This window comes from Astyanax mexicanus, chromosome 8, assembly GCF_023375975.1.
Source record: "Astyanax mexicanus isolate ESR-SI-001 chromosome 8, AstMex3_surface, whole genome shotgun sequence".
In the NCBI taxonomy this organism is placed as follows: domain Eukaryota; kingdom Metazoa; phylum Chordata; class Actinopteri; order Characiformes; family Acestrorhamphidae; genus Astyanax; species Astyanax mexicanus.
The window spans coordinates 3,235,193-3,260,083 of NC_064415.1; the positions used below are offsets into that span (position 1 = coordinate 3,235,193).

At 39.2% G+C, this 24,891-nt stretch overlaps 1 protein-coding gene across 2 annotated transcripts in view; it reads left to right on the top strand.

Moving 5' to 3' along the window:
* The window catches only part of LOC107197140 (corticotropin-releasing factor receptor 2), a 240,909-nt gene that overhangs the window by 173,055 nt on the left and 42,963 nt on the right, over window positions 1-24,891 (top strand). For both annotated transcript variants that reach the window (XM_022686204.2, XM_022686202.2), the window contains one exon: window positions 2,662-2,815. In XM_022686204.2, coding sequence (XP_022541925.1) covers window positions 2,662-2,815 — 154 coding nt within the window. The remainder of the gene's footprint in view (window positions 1-2,661; window positions 2,816-24,891) is intronic.

The following is a 24,891-nucleotide window of genomic DNA, read 5'->3' on the forward strand; positions in this document are numbered from 1 at the left end:
CTAGCAGAGCTAACATTAGCGTCGAGCTAGCTAACAAACTTATGTCAAAGGAGAGTTAGCTTACATAACCGGGAAGAGACCTAAGACTAGCAGGGAGCTAGATAACATTACCATGAGAGAACTAAGGCTAGCAGAGCTAACATTAGCGTCGAGCTAGCTAACATACTAATGTCAAAGGAGAGTTAGCTTACATAACTGGGAAGAGACCTAAGGCTAGCAGGGAGCTAGCTAACATTAGCGGTAAACTAGCTAACATTACCATGAGAGAACTAAGGCTAGCAGAGCTAACATTAGCGGCGAGCTAGCTAACATACTCATCTCAGCGGCGAGTAAGCTTCATTACCAGGGAAAGAAGTAAGGTTAGCGAAGAACTGGCTAACATTAGCCGAGAGCTACCTAACATAACTTTAGCGACAATCTAACTAAATTACTAATGTTGGCAGCAGGTTGTAACAGAATAAAAAAAAATTATAACAAATAGGGTACCACTTCCTATGAACCCTGTATTAATAATACATTATGACATATAATATGACATGCGTAATACCTTATAATGACTGTAATAAGCCTGTATAATAACTCATAAGTACTTACAGAGATATTCATAACACATTATAAACTACAAGTAAAGGGTTTATGAAGAAAGTGCTTGTAATAGATAGATAGATAGATACTTTATTGAAATTTTGGAAATGCACTATACCAGAGATTTTGTATATTTTGGTATAATGCATTATAATATGCAGCTATTATTTCTCAAATTAAGCTTTTATGTAAGTGCATAACACATTATAAAGCCTTATATACAGTCATTACTGTTAAGTGAGGCATAATAAAATTTCTACATTTTACATGTTTAAAAAGCATATGAAAACTCACCACTTAAAGTCAGTAATGACTGTACTGTATATAAGGCTTTATAATGTGTTATGCACTTATATAAAAGCTTAATTTGAGAAATCACAGCTGCATATTATAATGCATTATACCAAAATATACCAAATATGTGTTATAGTGCATTACTAAACACATTGTTCAATGTTCTTATGAACAGATATTATAAGGCATTACAAGACCTTTCTTTATAAACGCTTATGTTTGTAGTTTATAATGTGTTATAAATGTCGCTGTAAGTACTTATGAGTTATTATACAGGCTTATTACAGTTCTGCAGGTTGTGCAGTAGGGGTGCACTATACACCGTCACCAACAGCGTGATATGGTCATTTCTGCATGACCGATACGTCCTGCTAAACTTCAGCAGCAGGACGAGACCCTCCCGCCTCGTAACCTCTGTATGGTAGAGTTTCTCCAGGCTGTTGTGATGCACAGGGCAGGGCAGAAACGTGGCTTTAAAATGGTCTGAAATGAAAATTTGATGAGTTGAGGCTGCAGGTAATCACACACTGCTCACAGGACCACCAGCATGACGTTAGACCGCGAGACACGGCCCTTTAAAAGCTGCAGTGAAACAAGACACGTCAACAACTGTGCCGCACAGATAACCAACCTAATAAGAAGTTATTTCCACCAAAACGTTGTTTTCCAGCCAAGAAAATACAATTTCTAAAACAATAACATGCAGCGTGAGGCTTATTACGACCACATCAGACGCATTTCTCACCGTGTCCTCACACACGGAGCGCCGAGAGCTGAAATAACTCGTATTCTGTTCATAAAGAATATATTTCAGCACATGCTTATGACTTGTTTCTCCGTATGCTCTTAAGACTCTTAAACCTACCTCAGAAATAACCATGCACCTTAACTCTCTATACGTTTACATTTCAAAGACATTTCTCAGAGGCCTGTGTTCACTTTACTGCAAAAATGTTATAATTGCACTAGTGAACTTTTTGCATATATACACTTTTTTTCATATTCCACTGCTGAAGATAACGTGTACTTACTTGTAAATAATATCCATAGCACATTACTGTTTTCACGTATATATTTCCATCCTGGATGTAAATTTAACACCAGTTTAATATTTATATTTACTTAATTTCTTTCTTTATTGTATATTTTCTACTAGGGATGGGCGATATGGCTCTAAAATAATATCACAATATTTCAGGGTATTTATGCGATAAAGATATACTTGGCAATATAGGAAAAATTTCAGGAATATAGTATAATAGTATAACAGTATAATTATAGTGTGGCAAAAAAAAAATAAAGTATAAAATAATATAATGCAGCAAAAATATTGCAATATTGCAAACTGCAAACAAAAACTCTAAACTAAAACAATTATACAATAAATACACTTAAAACTTCACAGTAAATAATGGACTACTTTTAAGACAGAACAGCCCTATTATCACAATATGGATTTTTAATATCATGATATTTCTGTGTCACGATATATTGTATACGATATAATATTGCCCACCCCTATTTTCTACTTTTATATTTATGCGGCATACTTGGCAGGGAGCAATGAAAGAACTCATTGTTCTCCTCCACCAGTCTTACACACTGCTTTTGGATAACTGGATAGCTTTACACCTGGTCCAAAAATCAAGCAGTTCAGCTTGGTTTGATGGCTCTCCGATTTTGTTCCAGAGCTGTAAATATATATGTGTTTATACATATATTATATTTAAGTCTAACCTGGGGTTTTAATGGCTGATCCTCCTCTCTTCTCTTCTTTTGTAGCCCTGGTGTCGCCTCATAACGACCATCTACAATTACTTCGTGGTGACAAATTTTTTCTGGATGTTTGTGGAGGGATGTTATCTGCACACGGCCATCGTGATGACCTACTCCACAGACAAGCTCCGCAAATGGGTCTTCCTCTTCATCGGATGGTGTGAGTACAGCTTTCCCCCACAGCTTTACAATGCTGTTATGATGCTTTCATTTAAAAAAAAAAGATGCTTCTCCATCAGCAGCCGGAGTCTGAGAGAGAGAGAGAGAGAGAGAGAGAGAATGAGAGAGAGAGTACAGTAGGTCATGCTGTTTCTCCATCAGCAGCCGGAGTCTGAGAGAGAGAGAGAGAATGAGAGACGTAACAGAGGGGTCGTAACAGAGAGTACAGTAGGTCGTGCTGCTGTTCCTCCATCAGCAGCCGGAGTCTGAGAGAGAGAGAGAGAGTACAGTAGGTTGTGCTTTTTTACCATCAGCATCCGGAGTCTGAGAGAGAGAGAGAGAGAGAGAGAGAGAGAGTACAGTAGGTCATGCTGCTGTTCCTCCATCAGCATCCGGAGTCTGAGAGAGAGAGAGAGAGAGAGAGAGAGAGTGTACAGTAGGTCATGCTGCTTCTCCATCAGCAGCCGGAGTCTGAGAGAGAGAGAGAGAGAGAGAGAGTACAGTAGGTCGTGCTTTTTTACCATCAGCATCCGGAGTCTGAGAGAGAGAGAGAGAGAGAGAGAGAGTACAGTAGGTCATGCTGCTGTTCCTCCATCAGCAGCCGGAGTCTGAGAGAGAGAGAGAGAGAGAGAGAGAGAGAGTACAGTAGGTCATGCTGCTTCTCCATCAGCAACCAGAGTCAGAGAGAGAACACACACACAAACAATTTTGGTTAATTTGTCTCATTACCTACACTTATTAATTATATTATGCTTTTATTATTATTATTATTTATTTATTTATATATTATAATTGTATTTTTATTTTATATTTTATATATTTTTGCATTGTTTTAAAATGTAGAATCTGTTCTGTTCTGTTCTACACTTTAGAAATTGTTAATCTCTGAATCAGTTCAATATTCTTCCACTTTTACTTTACTGTTAAGATTGTGTAACTCAAGTAGGGTTGCAGCGGTAACCGGTTTCACGGTATACCATGGTATTAAAATGCACGGTTATCATACCGTGTGTGTTTGCTTATTACCGGTAAAACGCAAGCCAGCGGAGAAACTCACCCGCGCATGGGCAACTCTGCTCCGCTTCAGCTCCTCAGCACACAGCGGTGAGAACGGCAGAACATGCATCAGAATAAACAAATCTCCGTCCGCCTAAAAAAAGGCTAAACTAAAATCAGCAGTGTGGGACTATTTCAGAGACCCGCCGAACGCACCCGAGGATGGTTATCCGATTTATAATCAATGTGGCCGTAAAGTCACAGCTAAAGGTGGACATACGTCAAACCTGTTCTCCCATCTCCAAGAACACCACCCCGCCGCAAAGTATGTGTTTAGTTTATAATTTTAATCTGAACCTAAATAAAACCTCTTTGTAGTCGTGCACAGCCCATGCGGTAAGCGCCCGCAAAAGCGCTGAGTTATCCGAAATTTGGGCACGCAGGTACAGGCGTGAAGTGCGTGCTACGATGGATTCACGTGTCCGTGTAAAGGTCCTGGCCGGACTGGATGTGAAAGACGCCATTCATTTACATGCGTTCATTTTCAAATTCTGACGTGCCTGTTTTTCATATGTTAAAACCAGACTCGCTGTGAAAGCCTTAAAATAGAAATCTCTACTGTGAGGATCACGTCAGAAATAAATCATGTCAGAGAGAGAGTACAGTACGTCATGCTGCTTCTCCATCAGCAACCAGAGTCCGAGAGAGAGTACAGTAGGTCCGAGGGGTCCTATACTGTTGGCAGTAAACTAAACGATCTGTATGCAGCGATCACCCACGCGTTCACCATCATTACCACCATCCAGCTCCACACCAGCGTGCTCACCCTCATTAGCATACCATCAGGAGTGAACTGAGGCAGATGTGCAGTTGTGATGGAGGTCTCTGGGTATGATGTTGATGAATTTCGTATTCAGAACTTCTGCTTTTCACTCAGGAGCTACAGATGGATTAGTGTGGAAATGCTTGTTTAACAGCATTCGGAGAACTCCTGCAATCTTACAGTAGATCATGCAGCTTCTCCTTCAGCAGCCGGAGTCAGAGAGAGAGAGAGACAGAGAGAGAGACAGAGAGAGAGACAGAGAGAGAGACAGAGAGAGAGACAGAGAGAGAGACAGAGAGAGAGACAGAGAGAGAGACAGAGAGAGAGACAGAGACAGAGAGAGAGAGAGAGAGAGAGAGAGAGAGTACAGTAGATCATTCTGCTTCTCCATCAGCAGCCAGAGTCAGAGAGAGAGAGTACAGTACACTATTAGCTCCCTCTGTAAAACAACAGATGTGATGTAGTGTGATTTCAATACTGTGGGAGGGGAAAACAATGAAAGAGGCAAGAACGCTTCATGTACTGTTACTGGTTGAAATACTTTGTTTTCTGGTAGAAATACTTTATTTTCTGGTAGAAATACTTTATTTTCTGGTAGTTAATGTAGTTAATGCCTGTACTGCATAAGACAGTGAAATGTAAACTGTGAATTAAAGGTGGACAACATGGTCCTAAAATAATATCACCATATTTTTTTGTGGCAAGATGACAAAACACTGAATAAAAAAAATAAATAAGTAAAAATACACTACTGCAACAAAACTAACCTAAAAATGTATTATTGCATATATATTACACGCCACTAACTGAGATATAAAAAAAGACAAGAATTTTATCAGATTTGTAACAGAAGTCAATGATCCAGAATATCATGATACTAATAATAATAATTCTCTCCATATATCTGCATATATCCAGGATTAAAGTAATAAATGATAAATGATACTGGACAGATATAATCTATAGTCTCTAGGTAGATATATAATGGGAAATGAGAACAGTGTGAGTTGTGATGATGTGATAATTAGGGGTGATATGGTGATATGGCACCATATTTCAGGATATAATATCGTTCACCATATTCAAAAATGTTGACAGTAATATTGTGTATGATATGAAATGGCACACCCCTATTGTAAATTTGTCCATATATTGCATCAATCCCACCAGTTCCCTGAAGATCGTAATGAGTTGTAGCACCTTTATTTTAAGAGTGTGATTGATAAGGAAGAGCTGCAGTGCTCAGAATGATTATTAATGAAGTGAAGGGGGGAAAAGAAATGGAAATAGCTGTTTCTAGAAATGGAAAAGAGAGAGAGAAAGATAGAGAGAGGGAGAGAGAGAGGGCTGGCAGGTCTGTTTATCTCTGATGGTGTTTAACTGTCCCCCTCCTATATAACTGCCTGACCGTCAGCTTCACATCATGCACCATGCATTCAAATTCACCAGCAAGCATCCTCCTCACTTCCATACAGCTCAGTGTGTCAGCTAATGCAGCCCCAAATGCAGCCAATGAATTTTCCAAAAAGTCAGCTAATGCAGCCCCAAATGCAGCCAATGAATTCCCCAAAATGTCAGCTAATGCAGCCCCAAATGCAGCCAATGAATTCCCCAAATACAGCCAATGCAGCCCCAAATACAGCCAATGCAGACCTAAATACAGCCAATGCAGCTCCATATGCAGCCAACGCAGCCCCAAATACAGCCAATGCAGCTCCATATGCAGCCAATGCAGACCAAAATACAGCCAATGCAGCCCCGAATACAGTCAATGCAGCCCCAAAAACAGCCAATGCAGCCCCGAATACAGCCAATGCAGCCCCGAATACAGCCAATGCAGCCCCGAATACAGTCAATGCAGCCCCAAAAACAGCCAATGCAGCCCCGAATACAGCCAATGCAGCCCCGAATACAGTCAATGCAGCCCCAAAAACAGCCAATGCAGCCCCGAATACAGCCAATGCAGCCCCAAATACAGTCAACGCAGCTCCATATGCAGCCAATGCAGCCCCAAATACAGCAAATGCAGCTCCAAATGCAAGTCACATCATGCACCATGCATTCAAATTCACCAGCAAGCATCCTCCTCACTTCCATACAGCTCAGCCTCCTCCACATAACAGCAGTGCATACATACAGTCAGGTGTAGTAGTTTTATTGTAAATACTGCATATGTACAGGACATACAGTTACGCTACTCTCCTTCCCAAAAATTACAAGCACAGCAATATAAAAATATAAATCTAAAAGAATGGGAGACACTAAATGTACAATACAACAAGGTCACAGATATAGACATACGTGAGACAAAAGACACAAGACAATAGTGCAGTAGTGATGAGGTGTTAAAAAGGGAATGCAGTATAAGTACAAACAGAACCCGTGTAAACAGTAGTGCAAATATAGAGATATAGAAGCTTAAGGCTGGTGAAATGAAACAAGTGCATACTGTTCTTTAAAGTTTACAGTTGTAGGGGGAATAAAAAATAATGAAAAAACATTCCCCAAAAATGCAACCAATGTAGCCCCATATGCAGCCAATACCGCCCCAAATGTACCTAATGCAACCCTAAATGCAGCCAATGCAGCCCCAAAAAATATAGCCCCCAAAGCAGGCAATGCAGACTTAATTACAGCCAATGCAGCTCCATATGCGGCCAATGCAGCTCAATATGCAGCCAATGCAGCTCCATATGCAGCCAATGCAGCTCCATATACAGCCAATGCAGCTCAATATACAGCCAATGCAGCTCAATATACAGCCAATGCAGCTCCATATACAGCCAATGCAGCTCTATATGCAGCCAATGCAGCTCCATATGCAGCCAATGAATTCCCCAAAAAGTCAGCTAATGTAGCTCCATGTGCAGCCAGTGAATTCCCCAAAAAGGCACCCAATGCAACCCCAAATGCAGCCAATGAATTCCCCAAAAAGTCAGCTAATGTAGCTCCATGTGCAGCCAGTGAATTCCCCAAAAAGGCACCCAATGCAACCCCAAATGCAGCCAATGAATTCCCCAAATAGTCAGCCAATGCAACCCAAATGCAGCCAATGAATTCCCCAAAAAGTCAGCCAATGCAACCCAAATGCAGCCAATAAATTCCCCAAAATGTCAGCTAATGCAGCCCCAAATGGAGCCAATGAATTCCCCAAAATGTCAGCTAATGCAGCCCCAAATGCAGCCAATGAATTTTCCAAAATGTCAGCTAATGCAGCCCCAAATGGAGCCAATGAATTCCCCAAAATGTCAGCTAATGCAGCCCCAAATGCAGCCAATGAATTTTCCAAAAAGTCAGCTAATGCAGCCCCAAATGCAGCCAATGAATTCCCCAAAATGTCAGCTAATGCAGCCCCAAATGCAGCCAATGAATTCCCCAAATACAGCCAATGCTGCCCCAAATACAGCCAATGCAGACCTAAATACAGCCAATGCAGCTCCATATGCAGCCAATGCAGCCCCAAATACAGCCAATGCAGCTCCATATGCAGCCAATGCAAACCAAAATACAGCCAATGCAGCCCCGAATACAGTCAATGCAGCCCCAAAAACAGCCAATGCAGCCCCGAATACAGCCAATGCAGCCCCAAATACAGTCAACGCAGCTCCATATGCAGCCAATGCAGCCCCAAATACAGCAAATGCAGCTCCAAATGCAAGTCAATGCGGCCCCAAATACAGCCAATGCAGCTCCATATACAGCCAATGCAGCCCCAAATACAGCCAATGCAGCTCCATATGCAGCTAGTGAATTCCCCAAAAAGTCAGCCAATGCAACCCCAAATGGAGCCAATGGATTCCCCAAAATGTCAGCTAATGCAGCCCCAAATGCAGCCAATGAATTTTCCAAAAAGTCAGCTAATGCAGCCCCAAATGCAGCCAATGAATTCCCCAAAATGTCAGCTAATGCAGCCCCAAATGCAGCCAATGAATTCCCCAAATACAGCCAATGCAGCCCCAAATACAGCCAATGCAGACCTAAATACAGCCAATGCAGCTCCATATGCAGCCAATGCAGCCCCAAATACAGCCAATGCATCTCCATATGCAGCCAATGCAGCCCCAAATACAGTCAACGCAGCTCCATATGCAGCCAATGCAGCCCCAAATACAGCAAATGCAGCTCCAAATGCAAGTCAATGCGACCCCAAATGCAGCCAATGCAGCTCCATATACAGCCAATGCAGCCCCAAATACAGCCAATGCAGCTCCATATGCAGCCAGTGAATTCCCCAAAAAGTCAGCCAATGCAACCCCAAATGGAGCCAATGAATTCCCAAAAAAAGGCACCCAATACAGCCCCAAATGCAGCCAATGCAGCCCCAAAGATGTTGCCTCAAATGCAGACTGCTTCTACAAACAGTAGTGCATAATGCATACATTGCATCATTAGCAATTTAGATTGGCTAAAACGTGTTTAGCCGATTTTAATTCTTAATATTTTTTTTATTGTTTGTTTAAACATCTGTAAGCCTCCAGCATCACATCTATACCTGTTGCAGTCTGCTCTGTGTGTATGAAGGCACTATTATTGATGTTATTGATCATTGCGTGACTGGCTTTGGCATTGGTGATATTTATTCTTACATAAAAAAAACAGGCAAAGAAACACTACGGTCAATATTAAGGTCAGATGGTACCACTTTAAAATAAGACTACCTTTATAAAGGGTTCATAAATGGTTTACAATTCGTTTATTAATGGTTACTAATTAGGTTGTAAATGCCTTAAAAATCATTAATAATCAGTTATGTGGCTGTGGGTTTACTATTTGGCAAACAGCAGGTCTACATACATTTCTGCGTATGTGTTATAACTGATTATTAATGATTTTTAAGCCATTTACAACCTAATTAGTAAAAATTAATAAGCTAAACCATTTATAAACCCTTTGTAAAGGTAGTCTTATTTTAAAGTGGTACCGGTCAGATAAATTGATTTAAACCAGGCTCATATAGTGTACAATAAGTCAATAACATAATTATTACCTTTGTCATGATTATGGCTGGGTATCATTTTGAAATGTTCAATACCGATATGATGCCGATATGATTCGGGATTAATACTTTTTTCAATACCTTTTTTCTCAATTGTAACAAAATAAAAAACAAAAATCAAAAACTATTCAGCCAACATAAATAATCTCATTCTCATAGTGTCACCATGAGAGACTCCAACTTTCTGAAATGTGTTGCATCGAAAATGAATAATGAGCATTTATGTTAGTGTTGATAATGTATGTATATATGTATATATGTATGTATGTATGTATATATGTATGTATATATACTGTATATGTATATGTATGTATGTATATATGTATGTATATATATATATATATATATATATACACTAAGAAAAGTAAGTACAGATTTGTACTTAAAAGGGTACAAAGCTTGTCGCTGGGGCTGTACCTTATATCGAGGTACAAAAAAGTACCTTTCAGTGAAAGTCCTTTTTTGTACCCATGGTTTTTGTGCCAGTAAAGATTATAAAGATTATAAACATTATCATCAACTGAATATGGCTCAAAAACTTGAGGATCGAAAATTGTCTGGCTTTCAAATGAAAAATTTGCAATTAAAATATATATTGTTTATTAGTACAGTGGTACAGAATACTGAATGTACCTTTTGTCTGCTTAAATGGTACAAATTTGTACTTATTGCTGGTAGAAATTACTTTGTACTTCAGAGGGAACAAAATTGACCCTGTAAAGACCAATATTGTACCTTTGAGGGTACAATTATGAAGAGTGTACCTTTGAGTACAAAAAAGTACTCATATCGTACCTCTGTTTTTTAGAGTGTATATATATATATATATATATATATATATATATATATATATATATATATATATATATATATATATATATATATATGTGTGTGTGTATTCTGTAGTAACGAGACATTTTTCAATCTGTACCTTTTTGGTATAAAATTTCCATAGCCCTAGCCCTAATCTCAACAGTATAGTATTATTAAATCATACCATAAATAATATTGAACTTGTGTGTGAACAGTTCTTGTTAATTGGAAGCTCAGGTCAATTAATCAATTAGTAAAATCAGCCCGGTTTCTTTTAATATTGTATAGTTTGTTGTGATGTTTTCCTTCTAAAAGGAAGCCACAAATATCTGAACATGCGCCGCTAATCACCGCTAATCACCGCTAGCTGCAGAGCTCCGCTCTCTCCATTACATTATAACCGGCAGGTGAAATAAAAGCCCTGGTCCGGCCGCAGTGATTACACCCATTACAGCTCCGCTCTGTCAGTCTGAGCTCATCCATACTGACATCACATTCTTCCAGAGATCCAAACACACCCCCGACCCCCGACCCCCGACCCGCCAGCACCGGCGGAGCAGAAGCCCCGCGGATCTGTAGAGAGGGTGAAATCGGAGGCGGCGTGAGCGTGAATCTGCTTTTGTCTCACTTTCAATTGCTAATCAAAGGGGCTGAGACTGGTGTCATGAAGTTCAGCCCACACAGAGCCTCTACAGAGCCCCAGCAGATCAGATAATTCACTCCTTATTCTCTCCTCACGCTCTGATCTCAGGGGCGTTCAGATCAGCAGGCCTGCAACACAAAGCTGCACTGTTGTTTTATATATATATATATATATATATATATATATATATATATATATATATATATATATATATAAAACCTGAATCAACATCATATATAAAAGCTTAGGTTCAAACCTGGGTTTAATCCAATAGTATAGTATACAGTATAGTATAGTATAGTATTTAAACAAATACAGAACAGTCCAGAGTAGAACTGTAGGATAAAAAGTGCAGTCATGCAATTATAAAAAGATCTTATTAATTATTCTAAATGACTTAAAATTAAATGCCTTAATTAATGCAAAGTATTTAAACTCAAATGAATTTTAGCTGAGGAGCAAATGAATGAATGAATAACTGGCATAGATCTAAAAGGTAGAGAGCTGGGTCAAGTGAGATTGATTGAGAGTGATTCTCAATTTAGATTTTTATTTCATACATTACTTCATTTTTTTTATTTGTAAACTACATAGAAGGTGTTCATATTAATGAAATAAATAATCCTGTTTAACCACACACATGTAGTCTGGATTAAGTGCTAGAATCTGTCCCAATTGCTTTGGTTAAATGAAGCAATAACTGGGTAATTGCTTGGGTAATAACTTGGGGTTAATTACTGTAAGCGTATTTATACTTGTTTTTTATATAAGATATGAAGTTATAGATCACATGTTGAGGGCTGTGGTGGAGTGTGTATAGTATAGTAGAGTATAGTAGAGTACAGTATAGTATAGTACAGTATAGTACAGTATAGTAGAGTATAGTAGAGCATAGTAGAATACAGTATAGAAGAGTATAGTATAGTAGAGTAGAGTACTAGAGTAGAGTACAGTAGAGTAGAGTACAGTAGAGTAGAGTAGAGTAGAGTACAGTATAGCAGAGTATAGTAGAGTATAGTACAGTAGAGTAGAGTTTAATAGAGTAGAGTACAGTATAGAAGAGTAGAGCATAGTAGAGTATAGTAGAGTATAGTATACTAGAGTACAGTATAGTAGAGTACAGTATAGTAGAGTACAGTATAGTAGAGTATCGTAGAGTACAGTATAGTACAGTATAGTAGAGTACAGTATAGAGGAGTACAGTGTAGTAGAGTACAGTAGAGTACAGTATAGTAGTGTACAGTATAGTAGAGTACAGTAGAGTAGAGTTTAATAGAGTAGAGTAGAGTACAGTAGAGTAGAGTACAGTAGAGTAGAGTTTAATAGAGTAGAGTAGAGTATAGTAGAGTAGAGTACAGTATAGTAGAGTACAGTATAGAAGAGTACAGTGTAGAAGAGTACAGTGTAGAAGAGTAGAGTATAGTAGAGTAGAGTATAGTAGAGTACAGTATAGTAGTGTACAGTATAGGAGAGTATAGTAGAGTATAGTAGAGTACAGTAGAGTAGAGTTTAATAGAGTAGAGTACAGTAGAGTACAGTACAGTAGAGTACAGTATAGTACAGTATAGTAGAGCACAGTAGAGTAGAGTTTAGTAGAGTAGAGTATAGTAGAGTACAGTACAGTAGAGTACAGTAGAGTACAGTAGAGTACAGTAGAGTATAGTAGAGTATAGTAGAGTACAGTAGAGTACAGTAGAGTACAGTAGAGTACAGTATAGTAGAGTATAGTAGAGTAGAGTACAGTAGAGTAGAGTTTAATAGAGTAGAGTACAGTAGAGTACAGTATAGTATAGTAGAGTACAGTAGAGTACAGTAGAGTAGAGTTTAATAGAGTAGAGTACAGTAGAGTACAGTAGAGTACAGTAGAGTACAGTAGAGTATAGTACAGTAGAGTACAGTAGAGTAGAGTTTAATAGAGTAGAGTATAGTAGAGTACAGTACAGTAGAGTTTAATAGAGTAGAGTACAGTAGAGTACAGTAGAGTACAGTATAGTATAGTATAGTATAGTAGAGTATAGTATAGTATAGGGTGCTCTGGGCATTAGGCCGTGCTGCAGCTCGGGGGTTAATTCCAGGGTTTATTCAGGACTGGAGTCGGGCTGTGATTTACCCCGAGGCAGCGGTGACCCACTCATTCAGCCATCAACACATGCATTAAATATCCTCACACACACACACGCAGTGCAGTGCAGTGCAGAGCGAGTGTGTACTCGGGGTCAGATTGAAGGGTGGTCATTCACCTGAGTTAACTCTCGTATGAGGTCATCCTAGAGGATCTTCATCTCTGTAAAAACTCTTATATCTCTATCTATCTAAAAATTATCTTGCACTTGCACAATGCTTAGGAAGGCTAAATATTTACACTGCAATAAATACATTGTCAAACACTAGACAAAATATATGTGAATTCAGATGTATATTCCAGTATTATTAAAAATGATTAAACGTTTCAAAATAAGTGAAGTAAGATTTTAATCAAGCAAAACATTTATTTAATACTTATTATAAGGCTTAAATTTGGACATAAGAACCCGAATAACTCGATCTGCGACTGTTTGTGCTTATTTTGAATCAAGTTACTTAAAATAAGTTGAAAATTCTAAGTAAGACTGATTAAGATTTATTTATTGTTCCCAAAAATAAGCAAAATAATCTAACACTTACACAATGCTTAAGAAAGCAAAAATGTTTACACTGCAAAAATGAATAAAGTGAGACTTAAATCAAGCAAGAAAAAAACAGAATAACTCAATCTGTGACTGCAAAATATCTTTTTATGCTTATTTTAAGTTTAAAATGCTTAAATCCTGGTGATAAGTTAGTGAGACTAATTAAGATCATTATTCCTAAAAGATTGAGGCATATACAGTGAGTCCAAGAAGTATTTGATCCCTTGCTGATTTTCTTCGTTGGCCCACTAATAAAGACATGATCATTCTATACTTTTAATGGTAGATGTATTCTTACATGGAGAGACAGAATATTAAAAAGAAAATCCAGAAAATAAATCTAAGGAATATATATTAATTGATTTGTATTTCATGGAGTGAAATAAGTATTTGATCCCTTAGTATTCATTAGCAGTTCTGGCTTTTACAGACCAGTTAGACACTCCCAATCAACTTGTTACCTGACCTGAAGCCACCTGTTCTCACTAATCACTTGTGTGAAAAACACCTGTCCACAGAATCAGACAGATCACACAGATTTCAAGTCTCCAACATGGGTAAAACCAAAGAGCTGTCACAGGACCTCAGAGTCAGAATTGTTGACCAAGTATGCCAATGATCATTTGAAAGATGAACCAAGTTATTGGGAGAAGGTTTTGTGGTCAGACGAGACCAAAATTGAACTTTTTGGCCTCAACTCCACCCGCCATGTGTGGATGAAGAAAAATGCTGCCTATGACCCCAAGAACACTGTGCCCACCGTCAAGCATGGAGGTGGAAGCATAATGTTTTGGGGGTGTTTCTCTGCCAAGGGTACAGGGCTACCTCACCGCATCACTGGGAAGATGGATGGAGCCATGTACCGCACAATCCTGAGGGACAACCTCCTCCCCTCTGCCAGGGATCTGAAAATGGGCCGTGGTTGGGTCTTCCAACATGATAACGACCCTAAACATACAGCAAAGGCAACAAAGGATTGGCTCAAGAAAAATCACATTAAGGTCATGGAGTGGCCCAGCCAGTCGCCAGACCTCAATCCGATCGAAAATCTATGGAGGGAGCTGAAGGTCAGAGTTGCCAAGCGACAGCCCACCAACCTTCATGATTTAGAGAGGATCTGCAAAGAAGAGTGGGCCAAAATTCCCCCTGGTGTGTGTGCTAAACTTGTGGTTAACTACAACAAATGTCTCACCGCTGTGCTTGCAAACAAAGGCTTTGCCACTAAGTATTGAGTGTGTTTGGCAAGAGGGATCAAATACTTATTTTCCTCATTGAAATACAAATTAATTAAAATATATTCTTTAAAATTATATTCTGGATTTTTGTCTTGATATTCTGTCTCTCCATGTTAGAATATATCTACCATTAAAAGTGCAGAAGGATAGTGTCTTTATTAGTGGGCAAACAAAGAAAATCAGCAAGGGATCAAATACTTCTTGGACTCACTGTATATGCCAATATTATAAAAAAAAAAACTGCCAATAGTGTAAGCAAATTTGTCTTAGTACGATTTCTTAAAATATGATCAACCTCAAAGTTTCAAAATGAATAAAGTAAGACTTAAATAAAGCAAAACACTCATTTATTACCTATTAAATATTTATTACTTATTATTATTATTATTATTAAAACTTATTTGGCTTAAATTTGGACAGAGGAACCAGAATAACTCAATCTGTGGCTGTTTGTTAATCTCAAAGTTCTAAAATGAAAGTATTTAATCAAGCAAAACACTTATTTAATATGTAATATTTGGCTTATATTTGGACATAAAACCACAATAATCTGACTGGTGATTTTTTATGCTTACTTTGAGTCAAGTTACATAAAATAAGGTGAATAAATCTTATTCAAGACTAAATAAGATTTATTTATTATTCTTAAAATAAGCTAAATAATCTCACACTGACACAATGCTGAATAAGACAAACATTATTATCAGAGTAAAATGAGATTTATTGTTCTGAAATTGTATAATTGCCTTTGCACGCTAATGTTGTGTTGTGTGTTTTAGCGCAGTCAGATCACGCTGTGTATCCAGAGTGTGTTATTTTTGCTTGTCTAAAACAGAGGATTGATGAAGTGGCGTCTCCTAAAATCCAGTGTTTCTCCTCTGAACTAAAATCTCTGTAAGATTCACTTCAGTTTACTGATGTGTTTCCTGGCAACAACCTGCTTACAGACCAGAAATAAACGTGAGGGCGTTTCACTCAGTCCGGTGATGGACAGAGACAGTGTATTTTCTGTCAGAGTTCAGAGTTTGGAGTGAAGTATTATATAGAATTATGGAGTAAAATGTTGGTAAGTGACTTCAGTAACTGTGGTGGTGAATGTGACCTTTCCATTTTCTAAACTCACACTTACCTGAGCTTTCTATCTGCTTCATTCTGCACTCTGGAGTCTATCATTCTGCTGTAAGGTTCATTTCTGGTGATCCTTACTCTAATCACCACTGCAGACTGAACCAAAAAGTAGGCTGGTCCTCACTTGCAGCTCAACGTGAAACACACTGACTCGCTCTCCGGCCACATGCCATCTTATATCGCATCCATGATTTTTCTTTTATCTTGTTTTATTTATTTAATAAGTTTGTGTTTTTTATATATCTAATTTTATATTTTACCTTTTAGCCCTTTTATTTTATTTATTTTTTTTGTTTGTTTTGTTACTGCTTTTACTTTTGACCTATAAGTTTTTATTTCATTTTATTTCATTTTTTTCTTCCTTTTATGTTTTCTTAATATATAAATATTTTTTTTTACTCATTATTATTATTTATTTTAGTCCCATCATTTACATTTTTATAATTGTGGTTATTTTAGTCCTTTATTTTTTGTACGTTTTATTGCTATTATTATTTTTCTGTGCTTAAATTATTCTACGTATTTATCTCTTTGTTTTATTGCTCTACATTTTAGCCTGTTTGCATATCCTTTTATTTCGATTTTTTTTTCTTCTTAGTTAAATCTTACATTGAAAATGAGGGTTACCCTCAATGTATTTACAGAGTGAAAATAAAGGTTGATTGATTGATTTCCTTCAGCTGTCCTTTACTCCATTACCAGACTAAAGCAAAATTCTTTACAGACTGTGAGTCAGTTTACTGTCTTTAGTGGCCATTTTTACAAAACTACAGGTCAGTTATATTTATTCTTCCACCAAAAGAATGAAAAAAATTCTCTAAATTCTCTACACTGCAAAAAATCCATTGGCAAAAACTAGACAAAATATATCCTCCTGAGACCCAGACTTTTGTTTGGTGTGTTTTTTTTACTTCTCCTAGCTGTTTCGGCTTATTAGGACCTAACAAGTATAAAAAACAATGCATAAACAATGTCCTCATATGTGGATTGTAGTTTATTTGACATTTAACTATAATTTTAGCTTTCTTTATTAAGTAATTCAACTAGTTTCAAACATAAAAGCTGATGAGAATTTTTACCTGGCCCATATTTCTGTCTCAACTGGCTGTAGAAACCTTTGTCTGGGATTCCCGCCATCATGTTTTCAATCCACTGAGTGTAATGTTGTCTTGTGACCACTAGATGGTACAGGCAGTGTCTCCATATCAGACCAAAGGCTCAACGTTTAATAAAAAAAAAGGATCAGGTGCAGAGAAGCAGAAATGTAATGTCCACATAAGAGGACGCCGGGTCTCAAGAGGATATGTAAATTAAGATGTTAATGCTTAAATTAAGCAAATCAATCTGCCAATGGGTTGAGCAATTTTTCCTTAATAACATTTCTCAAAATAGTCTCAAAATAAGGGAAATAAGACTTAAATCAAGCAAAAATCCAATATTTGTTACATTTAAATTTGTACACAAGAATAAAAAATGACTTGATTGATTGATTGGCTTTTTGTGCTTATTTTAATTTCAAAATAATTAAAATAAAGGATACAAGTCTAAGTAAGACTGAATAAGATCAGTATTTATACAATCAGTCTACATAATAAAAACAATCTTACACTTAAAAAGACTTATTGCTTTAAAATGAGGTAATTTCACGTGCTAATATTTAGTTTTTTTGCAGTGTAATTGAACGTCAGATTATCATTTTAACACCATATTTTAAATCGCTGATAAAATCTGACAAAAACCTAATTAAAAGTTTTAGCGTTTGACTCAAAAATGCACAAAAAAGGATTTTCTCTGGCTGCTGCGCTTGCGCAGATCTCCATATTGAAGGAAGGCTTCCCCAACAACATGCTGACCCTCCTTCAGTCACAGCGAAAGCAGCAAGCTGATTGGTTCTATTTTGTTGAATGACAATCATATTTTAACCAGTAGTTGGTCTTCTCATTTGTTTGAAACTTAATCAAGTCAAGTCAAGTCAAGTAGTTTTATTGTCAATACTGCATATGTACAGGACATACAGAGAATTGAAATTACGTTACTCTCCTTCCCAATTTTACAGCAGGTACAGATAATAGATATAATAAAGGAGAATGGGAGACACTATGAGTACAATACAGCAGGGACACAAATAGACATACATGAGACAAAAAACAAGGTGCAGTGGTGTGGGGGAGGAATAGATATATAAATATAAGTAAATAAGTAAAAAATAGATATATAATTATAATATAAAAGAGTGGGAGACACTATATGTTCAATACAGCAAGACACAATAAACATACGTAAGACAATAGTGCAATATTGATGGTGATTGAGATGGAATGACAGTAAAAATAGTAAATAACAGTAGTGCAAATACGGTATATGGTATATAGCTTAAGGCTGGTAAAGGGAATGGGTGCGTAAGTCCTTAAAGTTCACAGTTTAATTAAGTGGAATTAAAGTGCGTATTGACAGTGCAAGTATATCAGTAGTGCAGGTGTTGTGTAGTGCAAGTCCGTTTGGAAGGGACCAGTACTTTATTAGTGGGGGGGTCAGGATGCTGAGTGAGTGTGTGCTGGGGGCAGGATTGGGATGGGGGGTAGAGCAGGAAGAAAGTTCAGCATCCTCACAGCCTGATGGATGGGGCTGTCTCGCAGTCTGCTGGTCCTCGCCCCGAGACTCCGCAGTCTCCTCCCTGATGGCAGCAGGCTGAAGAAGCTGTGTAGTGGGTGGGAGGGATCTCCTGCCAGACGGAGGGCTTTCCGTGTGAGGCGGGAGCTGTACAAGTCCTGAAGGGAGGGGAGAGAGGTGCCAACAATCTTCTCAGCTGCTCTCACGATGCGCTGGAGGGTCCTGCAGCAGGATGCTGTGCAGGCCCCGTACCACACGGTGAAACAGCTGGTCCGTATGCTCTCGATGGCCCCTCTGTAGAAGGTGGTCATGATGGGGGTGGGGGCTCCAGCTCTTCTCAGCTTGCGGAGAAAGTAGAGACGCTGGTTTGCCTTCCTGGCCAGTGATGCTGAGTTGGTGCTCCAGGAGAGGTCCTCTGTGACGTGCACACCCAGGAACTTGGTGCTGCTCACCCTCTCCACAGCAGTTCCGTTGATGAACAGAGGGGTGTGCAGTGTGTGAGTTCTCCTGAAGTCCACAACAATCTCCTTGGTCTTCTCTGTGTTCAGAGAGAGATTGTTGTGTTTGCACCAGGAGGCCAGGCGGCTCACCTCGCTCCTGTAGTGTGACTCATCGTTGTTGCTGATGAGACCCACCACTAGAGCTGGGCGATATGGGAAAAAATCTTATCACGATATAGTTTTCCATATCAGTCGATATCGATATGTATCACGATATAAATCAAATCACTTTGTGTCACACTTAAAGGTTTGTTTTTATTAGTGAGAGAATAAGGGAGTGATGGAAGTTTTATCACAATATTTTTTTCTGTATCTCCATAATTATTAGGGCTGGCCCGAATAGCATTTTTTGAGCTCCGGATATTTGGCAGTAATTGGTAGCGAATATTCCAATATTAGTTTTTAAAAAAAACAAATTAATCATGAACACGAGCCAGAACCCGAGCTTGAACGTCAGCCTGACTCAGGCGCTGCATGAACTCGGGCTTTTTTCCAATTTTTTCCAATTTTCCATGACTGAAAAAAAAACTTGGGCTATAAGCTCAATATTAAATATTTCGTTTGTTTAGAAATTATTTTATATTCTTAAACCATGTTAAATTATATTAGATTAGTAGGGCTGGCCCGAATAGCGTTTTTTGAGCTCAGAATATTGGGCACTGATTGGCAGCCAATATTGGAATATTTGTTTTTAAAAAGACGGATTAAAAACTGATTAAAGTAAAACAAAAATTGCAACTCGGCCCCTTTAATTCACCACAAAGTTTTCCAAGACCCAGCCGAAAAAAAAAGATTTCCCACCTTTTCCTCAGCTGGGTCGGGCTCAAAAAATGATTTGTGATAGGCTGTTTTTTGGTTTGTTTGTTTAAGCACTTAGGCTTTTGTACTGCTGCAGTGCAATATTTAGATTTTATATTCTGAAATTCGTTAGGTTTTATTTCTTTTAGCATTTTGAACTTTTTTTCCAATTTCAAATTTATTTTTTTCTGTTCGTTATGTTCTATCGGTCCTTGCGTTTTTTGTAGTTGAAGTTGAATTTAATATTGAAGTTCAATATTTCTAATTTATATTTTGAAATTCGTTAGATTATATTTATTATTGTATTTTGAGCTCACTTTAGTTGGTTATTTTCCAAATTCATATCTATTTTTCTGTTATTATTAAATGTTATTAGCTTATTAGCTTAGCTTGTCATTTAGCATACAGAACTTCTCACGGATTTTTAATGAATGTTGATTTATTAATTTAAAAGCTGTACCTTATTAAAAGTATTTTAAGCCAGACAGACACTGTGTGATTTTTTAATGAGTTTATCTGCACTTTTAAATGGTTTGTCCTGTAGGAAACGCACACGATTTGTATGCTGACACTGTTGTCTGACTGAGGAGCTGCTTTCCGTCAAATGCAGCCTGTAGGCAGGAAAAAATCCAGCCAGAACCGACCATATCATGAGCCAGTTTTAAAGCCAGTAATTTAGTAGAGCATTAAACTACAAATCTGAGATGTACCTGCTGTACTTCTTAATCTCTGCCCCCAAAATGGTCCATTAACTTGCTTGACAGACGCGTCAAATCCCCCGCGAGCACGCGCGGCGCACAGCGCACCGATTAATTCATGCGTTGAGCTTTAAACGCGCAGCTGAGCTGTAATTGGGGAAATATCACAAAAATCACAGTGTGATTTGTTACATTAAAAAAAAGACCATTTTCTTCCGCCTAATCTGAGAGGAAAGCGGTGTTCTCGACCGGCCCGAGTTCATGCAGCGCCTGAGTCAGGCTGGCGTTCAAGCTCGGGTTCGGGCTCGTGTTCAGGCAGATAATCTAAATGATAAATGATTTTGTGTTTTTGCACTTGGGCCATAAGCTCAATATTAAAAAGTTCGTTTGTTTAGAAATTATTTTATATCCTTAAACCATGTTAAATTATATTAGATTAGAGGAAAGTCATTTAGACATCATTCTTAAGGTGTTTTTGTCCTGTTACCGCTCCGCAAAAAAACCTCTTCCTTTAATCCGCGCCCCACATACACATTTTTGCAGCACCTGCCCCGAGGTCCTAATATAAATTGAATTAATTACATTTAGTGCTTAAAATTTACTTAAAATTTATTTAAAACGTGCTGAACAGTGCGGCCGTTTATTCCCAAAGTACAAACACTATGGTTGTTTGCGTGTGTCGGGCCATACTCCACTATTCTTTAGGGTTTTTTGTTGCATGCATGAGAATAACTATTACAATTTTCTTAACTATTTATTAATTTGCTCCAGCGTCTTCTGGATTGATTACACGTTGTGTTTTCGTTGTTTGCCGCGCCACTTAGACGGAAATGGAAATGAATGTTTATCGAATTCTATTGCACAGGCTTATCATCGTCATCGAGGGAAAAATTATCGCGAAACAAATCGATATCGTTATATCGCCCAGCACTACCCACCACCGTCGTGTCATCCGCAAACTTGACGAAGAGGTTGGAGGTGTGTGCTGGTGTGCAATCGTGGGTCAGCAGAGTGAACAGAAGGGGGCTCAGCACACATCCTTGGGGAGCCCCTGTGTTCAGTGTGGTGATGCTGGATGTGCTGCTGCCAACCCGCACTGCCTGTGGTCTTCCAGTCAGGAAGTCTAACCGCCAGTTGCACAGTGAAGTGCTCAGCCCCAGACTGTTTGTGTATGAGCTGTTGGGGGACGATTGTGTTGAATGCTGAGCTGAAGTCAACAAACAGCATTCTGACGTAGGTGTTCTTCTTGTCTAGGTGTGTGAGGGCTGAGTGGAGAACAGTGGAGATGGCATCATCGGTCGAGCGATTTGACCGATATGCAAACTGGTAGGGGTCCAGGGAGGGGGGGAGCGAAGACTTGATGTGATGCATGACTAGTCGTTCGAAGCACTTCATGAGGATGGGGGTGAGTGCAACTGGACGATAGTCATTGAAACAGGATGGCGATGCCTTCTTTGGGACAGGGATGATGGAGGTGGCTTTGAAGCATGTGGGAACCACCGCCTGACTCAGAGAGGTGTTATAAATGTCAGTATAAACCTCTGCGAGTTCCCAGGCACAGTCTCTCAGCACACGGCCAGGAATGTTGTCAGGCCCAGGAGCTTTCCGAGCATTGATCCTGCTGAATGCTCTCCTCACACTGTCTGGGGACAGCATCAGCACCTGGTCACCAGGAGGAAGGATGGATTTCTGGGCGGGTGTGTTGTTGAGTGGCTCGAACCTTGCGAAGAACCCATTCAGGTCGTTCAGCAGAGATGTGTCACTGTCGCAGGTCTGTGGATGTGGTTTATAGCCTGTGATAGACTGGATACCCTGCCACAGGTTCTGTGTGTCTCTGCTGTCACTGAAGTGTTGGGAAATCTCCTTTGAGTACAGCCTCTTAGCTTTCCTGATCCCGCGGGACAGGTTGGCCCTGGCTGACCTCAGGCCTGCCTGGTCACCTGTTCTGAAGGCTGCATTTCTAGCCTTCAGGAGCTTGTGGACCTCTCCTGTCAGCCATGGTTTCTGATTCGCTCGAACAGTGATGGTCTTGAGGTCGGTTACATCATCAGTGCACTTGGTGATGTAGGCAGAGACAGTTTCTGTGTACTCCTGAATGTCTGTGGAGTTGTTGTGGGTGGCAGCCTCTCTGAACATATTCCAGTCTGTTATGCTGAAACAGTCCTGAAGTGCCTCTGAGGAACCCTCTGGCCATACGCGTACCTGCTTAAGAACTGGTTTGGTGACTTTAACCAGTGGTCTGTAAGCTGGCATTAGCATATTGGTGAGGTGATCAGAGGCTCCCAGGTGGGGGAGGGGGGAGGCTCGGTAGGCTCCTCTGTGTGTAGTAAAGACCTGGTCCAATATGTTGCTTCCCCTGGTTGGAAAGTATATGTGTTTAAAAAGTCCAGAAAACACACTCTTTGGGTCTGCATGGTTGAAATCTCCAGCCAGAATGAGAAAAGCATCTGGGTGCGCTGTCTGCTGTTCACTGATGTACTGGTACAGTTCATTCAGTGCTTCACTCCTCACGCTGTTGTTGGAGGTCGGAGGGATGTAAACAGCAGCGATCAGCACGGCGGAGAAATCTCTCGGTAGATAGAACGGACGGCATTTGATAATCATCAGTTCCACTACCGTTGAGCAGTGTTTACAGACCACGACACCAAGCATCGCTGATGTAAACACAGAGCCCGCCGCCGCGGCTCTTACCTCCATCAGCTAGCGCGCGGTCCGCCCCATAGCATGTTAGCCGCTCCAGCTGAACGGCGTGGTCCGGGACGCTGTTGTTGAGCCAGGTTTCGGTGAAAACATGAACACAACAGTCTCTCACGGTCTTCTGAGTTGACTGAAGTAAGCGGATGTAATCCAGTTTATTGTCCAGAGAGCGTACATTGGCCAAAAGTACGGTGGGGATAGCTGGCTTGTGTGGGCTTGCCGCTAGCCTCGCTTGGATACCCCCGCGCTTAACCCATTTCTGCCTTCTCGCCTGCCGCCTGTGGCGCTTCCATTGTGGGCGAGCTGCAGCGGTGGGGGTCGGTGGGGGTGCGGGTGTCCGGAGCACGCCGCAGACTCGCAGTTCTTCTCGGAGTCCGCGGTTTAACTCCAAAAGTGAGTTTCTGCCGACTCCAAGCAGAAACTCACGGCTGTAGGTGCGTTTCAGGACGTGAACGCACGACAGAGACGTACAAAAACACTGCGACTTACGAGACAAAAAACACGAAAACGCTGTTTCCTCGGGGGGAGAGAAGCCGCAGCGTGTGCACGCGCCGCCATCTTGGATCTGCCATTGAAATCTAAGAAATTAGACGTATTTGATCTTTGTCGATTATGTGACTCGTATTTTTAAATAGGTTTGAACTTTAATATTTAGACATGTTGAACTTTTGAACCCAGCTGTGTTTGAACTTGGATAGTTAAATGTTTGTGATGGAAGTATAGATATGCTTAAGCTTGGAAAAATCATACAAATGCTTGGTAAATCAGATTAGTTTGTGGTTAGAAAATAACTAATGTTAAATCCTGGAAAATCAGACATGTATAATATTGGACAATCAGATGTATGTGTTAAAAACTCATGTATATGTTTGATATGTGTAGATCCTGAATAATCAGACATTAAATATGCATAAATTAAGAAATCTGATCAGTTTGTTTCAGCTAGAAAACCAGATATATTTAAACCCAAATAATCAGACACAACTTAGACAATAAGGTAAGTATCTGTTAGATAATCAGATCTATGTTTTATATGAGTTGATATGTGTTAAATATTCTGACATTGAATATGCATGAGTCTGATTAGTTTGGCTTTTAAACTAATTTAAAAAATGGAACCTGAATAATCAGCCTGTTAAATCTTATAAAATCAGAAAATATATACTTAAGCTTGGAAAGTAAGATGTTTCTCTCTCAAAAAATGTTTTATGTTTGAGTTTGGAAAATTAGAGTAGCTCAGATTTGTTTCTGCTAGACACCAAATATTTTCAAGCTTAAGAATCTGATTAGTTTGAGTTTAGAAATGGATTTGTTTCAGCTGAGAGAAACATTTTTGCAGGAAAATCAAAATTTTGGAGAGCACTTGTGTTTGAGCTTGGATAGTAAGATGTTTCTGATGGAAGATTAGATTAGATATGGGATTTGGTGATTGGAAAATCACATGTATCTATATTTGAAATATCAGATCAGT